This window comes from Nansenia antarctica (genome assembly GCF_963989245.1).
Source record: "Nansenia antarctica genome assembly, chromosome: 1".
NCBI lineage: Eukaryota > Metazoa > Chordata > Actinopteri > Argentiniformes > Microstomatidae > Nansenia > Nansenia antarctica.
This window is the reverse complement of record NC_137674.1, coordinates 79293909-79296960: the sequence shown is the minus strand read 5'-3', so window position 1 is coordinate 79296960 and position 3052 is coordinate 79293909. Positions and strand designations below refer to the sequence as shown.

The 3052-nt window shown below is 52.4% G+C and overlaps 1 protein-coding gene across 1 annotated transcript in view; it reads right to left on the bottom strand.

Moving 5' to 3' along the window:
* Positions 1-2562, bottom strand: part of adprhl1 (ADP-ribosylhydrolase like 1) — a gene marked incomplete at both ends in the record, with an annotated part of 4057 nt that extends 1495 nt beyond the window's left edge. The window contains 3 exons of the mRNA XM_080550509.1: positions 341-466; positions 636-800; positions 2349-2562. Coding sequence (XP_080406635.1) covers positions 341-466; positions 636-800; positions 2349-2562 — 505 coding nt within the window. The remainder of the gene's footprint in view (positions 1-340; positions 467-635; positions 801-2348) is intronic.
* Positions 2563-3052: the final 490 nt, after the last annotated feature.

The window sequence follows — 3052 nt, the reverse complement described above, 5'->3', positions numbered from 1 at the left end:
ACTCAAGATTATATTAGTTTTGCCAAGCTTTCACTCAAACATGACTGGATGCTGAGAAGAACACACACAACATTAGTCATATATGGGGTAGTGGTGGCCAAGTGGCCTAGGCAGAAGTTAATTAGTTCAAATCCCACCACCACCACTAGTGTGCTCTTGCACTTAGCCCTAAGTTACTCCAGGGAGACTGTCCCTGTGATCTCTAATAGTGACTCGCTTTGGATAAAAGCGTCTGCTAAATGGTTAAAGTATAAATGTAAATATATACAGTATTCTGGAGTAGAACACTAGATAAGGCAGGAAGGACATGAGTTGGTGAATATTCAAGAGAACCACCAACCTGTGGGGTGGTTGTGGGTCATTCGGCCTGTCTCGATGCTGACCTCCACCAGGTTGTCCAGCCTCTCTGGCTGCCAGTAACGCATGCCCACACACATGGCCTTAGTGGCAGCTCCGAACCCAGACCCTGGAGGAGAGGACTACTATTTAGGGTAGGAGGACATACTAGGATACACATGATGCACTTAAACCAAAGTACTCAAACCAAAGTACACACAGACAAACAAGGACACACACAGACACACATACACGCGCAGACACAAACACACAACATCTGTGTGATGATGACCTCTGACCTTTCTCATTAAAAGGTGTGTGCCAGGCCAGCAGGAAGTTGTTGGGTTTGAGGTGAACACAGCCCTCCACAGTGCTGGGGTCAGGAGGTCGTCCCTGCAGAGACGCCATCGCCTCCACATACACACGCACCAGCTCCCTGTACAGATCCTCCAGACACCAGTAGTCTGGAACACATACCAGTCAGATGAGGGGGTGGCGTGTTGGTAGCTATGTTTAGCTTTAGCCTGCTGTGTTGTAGATTAAGCCCAGTGGGGCTGCTGGAGGCTCTTTCCGGACATTAAGGGGTCTTATGGGATTCACCAGTAGAGCCTCCACAAGCCTCGCTCACTGACCAGCCGCTCATGTGTGTGCGTGTGTGTTTGTGCGTGTGCATGTGCGTGTGTGTGTTTTTGTGTGTGTGTGTATATATGTCTGTGTCTGCTGCATGTGTGTGAGTGTGAGAAAGAATATGAGAGAGAGAGAGACAGAAACAGAGTGTATAGAGAGGGATCTCACATCTGATTTAGGGGCAGGGGCCATCAGACTCCAAGGGCCAGAGTGTGACTCAGAAGGGAGAGAGAGATGGCGGGGGGGGGGGCTTGTGTGAAAGGTAGGAGTAGATTAAAGCGCCTGTCAATATATATATTTTTCCCCTCAGTGATTCATGTGATTCAAGCTGGTTTTGTATTCTGGACAGCCGTGCGAGTGTCGGAATGTGGCTAAGCAGAGCCCTAATCCTGCAGGCTGTCGCAGTGCTTCACGGGAGCGCCCCCAGGCTTTGAACACAATCCACGGTCAAATACGATACAGCAGGCTCCCCCAGGGGCAGGGCTGGGGGCCACGGCCATCAGGCCTGGCACGCCTATTGTTCTGTCCAGAGGAGGAGGCGGCTCACAAAAAGGCTCATGTTTTCCGGGACAGACGTTTCTATTTTGGTTCTATCTGTCCTGGCAACTCCTCTATGTATGTATGTATGTCTGTCTGTCTGTCTGTCTGACCCCCCCGTCCCCCTCCAGCAGCGGAGACATGTGTCATGCGTGTTGCTGTGTCCGTCTGTAGCGGCGTGGGGATGAAGAGTTGAAGCGTTGCGGTGATGACATTCACATTTGCGCCGGAGTTTTGGGATGGTGCCGCGGTTGATGAGACGTTTATGACGGTGCGGAGGATTACAGTGTCAGCAGCCATCCCCGTCAAGAAATCCCCCTACCACTGAGTGATTAGCAGTTTCCACAGACTCTTAAAGCACTGCTATTCTTGTCTCTGTAAGTTCTGAAAGATGAAAGTGCAGCTGGACTGGTGTGTGTGTGTGTGTGTGTGTGCGCATGTGTGTGCATGAGTGAATGAGAGTGTGAGAAAGAGATGATGAAAGTTTTATGTTGAAGAACAGAGAGAGTTAGTGAGTGAGTGAATGAGTGGGTGAGGAGGAGATAAAGTGGTGCTTTCTAAGGACAGCTTGCTTCTACAACAAACAAAAAAACACAGACGGAGACGGAGACTCTCTCTCTCTCTCTCTCTCTCTCTCTCTCTCTCTCTCTCTCTCTCTCTCTCTCTCTCTCTCTCTCTCTCTCTCTCTCTCTCTCTCTCTCTCTCTCTCTCTCTCTCTCTCTCTCTCTCTCTCTCTCTCTCTCTCTCTCTCTCTCTCTCTCTCTCTCTCTCTCTCTCTCTCTCTCTCTCTCTCTCTCTGGTAGCAACAACCTTCCACCCCCATCTAACCTGACTGGGCCTGTCCTCACCTGTGACGAGGGCCTCGGCGGTGGTCATGTGCATCAGGGCTCCGTCGCTGAGAGGCCAGTTGTCAGGGTCCAGCCTCAAGGTCCCCAGGCCCCCCAGAGAGGCTAGCTCCTCCTGGATCTGGCGGCCTGACGTGCAGCCTTCCCACTGGCCCTTACGGTACCCCAGAGCATCCCCTACTCCGCTCAGCACCATGGCGGCCTGGAACTTCTCCATCAGGGGGGTCCCTCTGGTCCCTCCGACGCCTCAGGGTTGGAAAAGGGGAATGAAGGCTCCGAGAGATGACACGCGGTCTCAGAGAGGAAACAACACTAAAATAGTCCTCCGCAAGTGAAGGGGCTGAAACAAAGACACTCTTAGCTCCTATTGGCTCCTATTGGCCCCTATTGGCCAGCCAAGGCCCACCGTCCTCAGGGGATCCACCACTCACAGACGCTCTCACACTCTAGTGTTGCTCTCTGGTGGCGGGGGCCTGCGCTGGATAAGGAGGCACCTCGTATCTCTCCGTCTCTCTCCACCCATATAGCCTTCTCTCTCCCAGTCCCTCAACCTAATCACCCCCCCCCCCCTCCTCTCCACACACACACACACACACTGTTGTAACACTGCTGTTATCAGTAGCAGCCCCTTTGTGTGTGCGGCACACTGGGCTGGGCTGCGATCAGGTGTCTCCTAAAAAGGCAATCCCTGTGGCCCCATAGGGCCG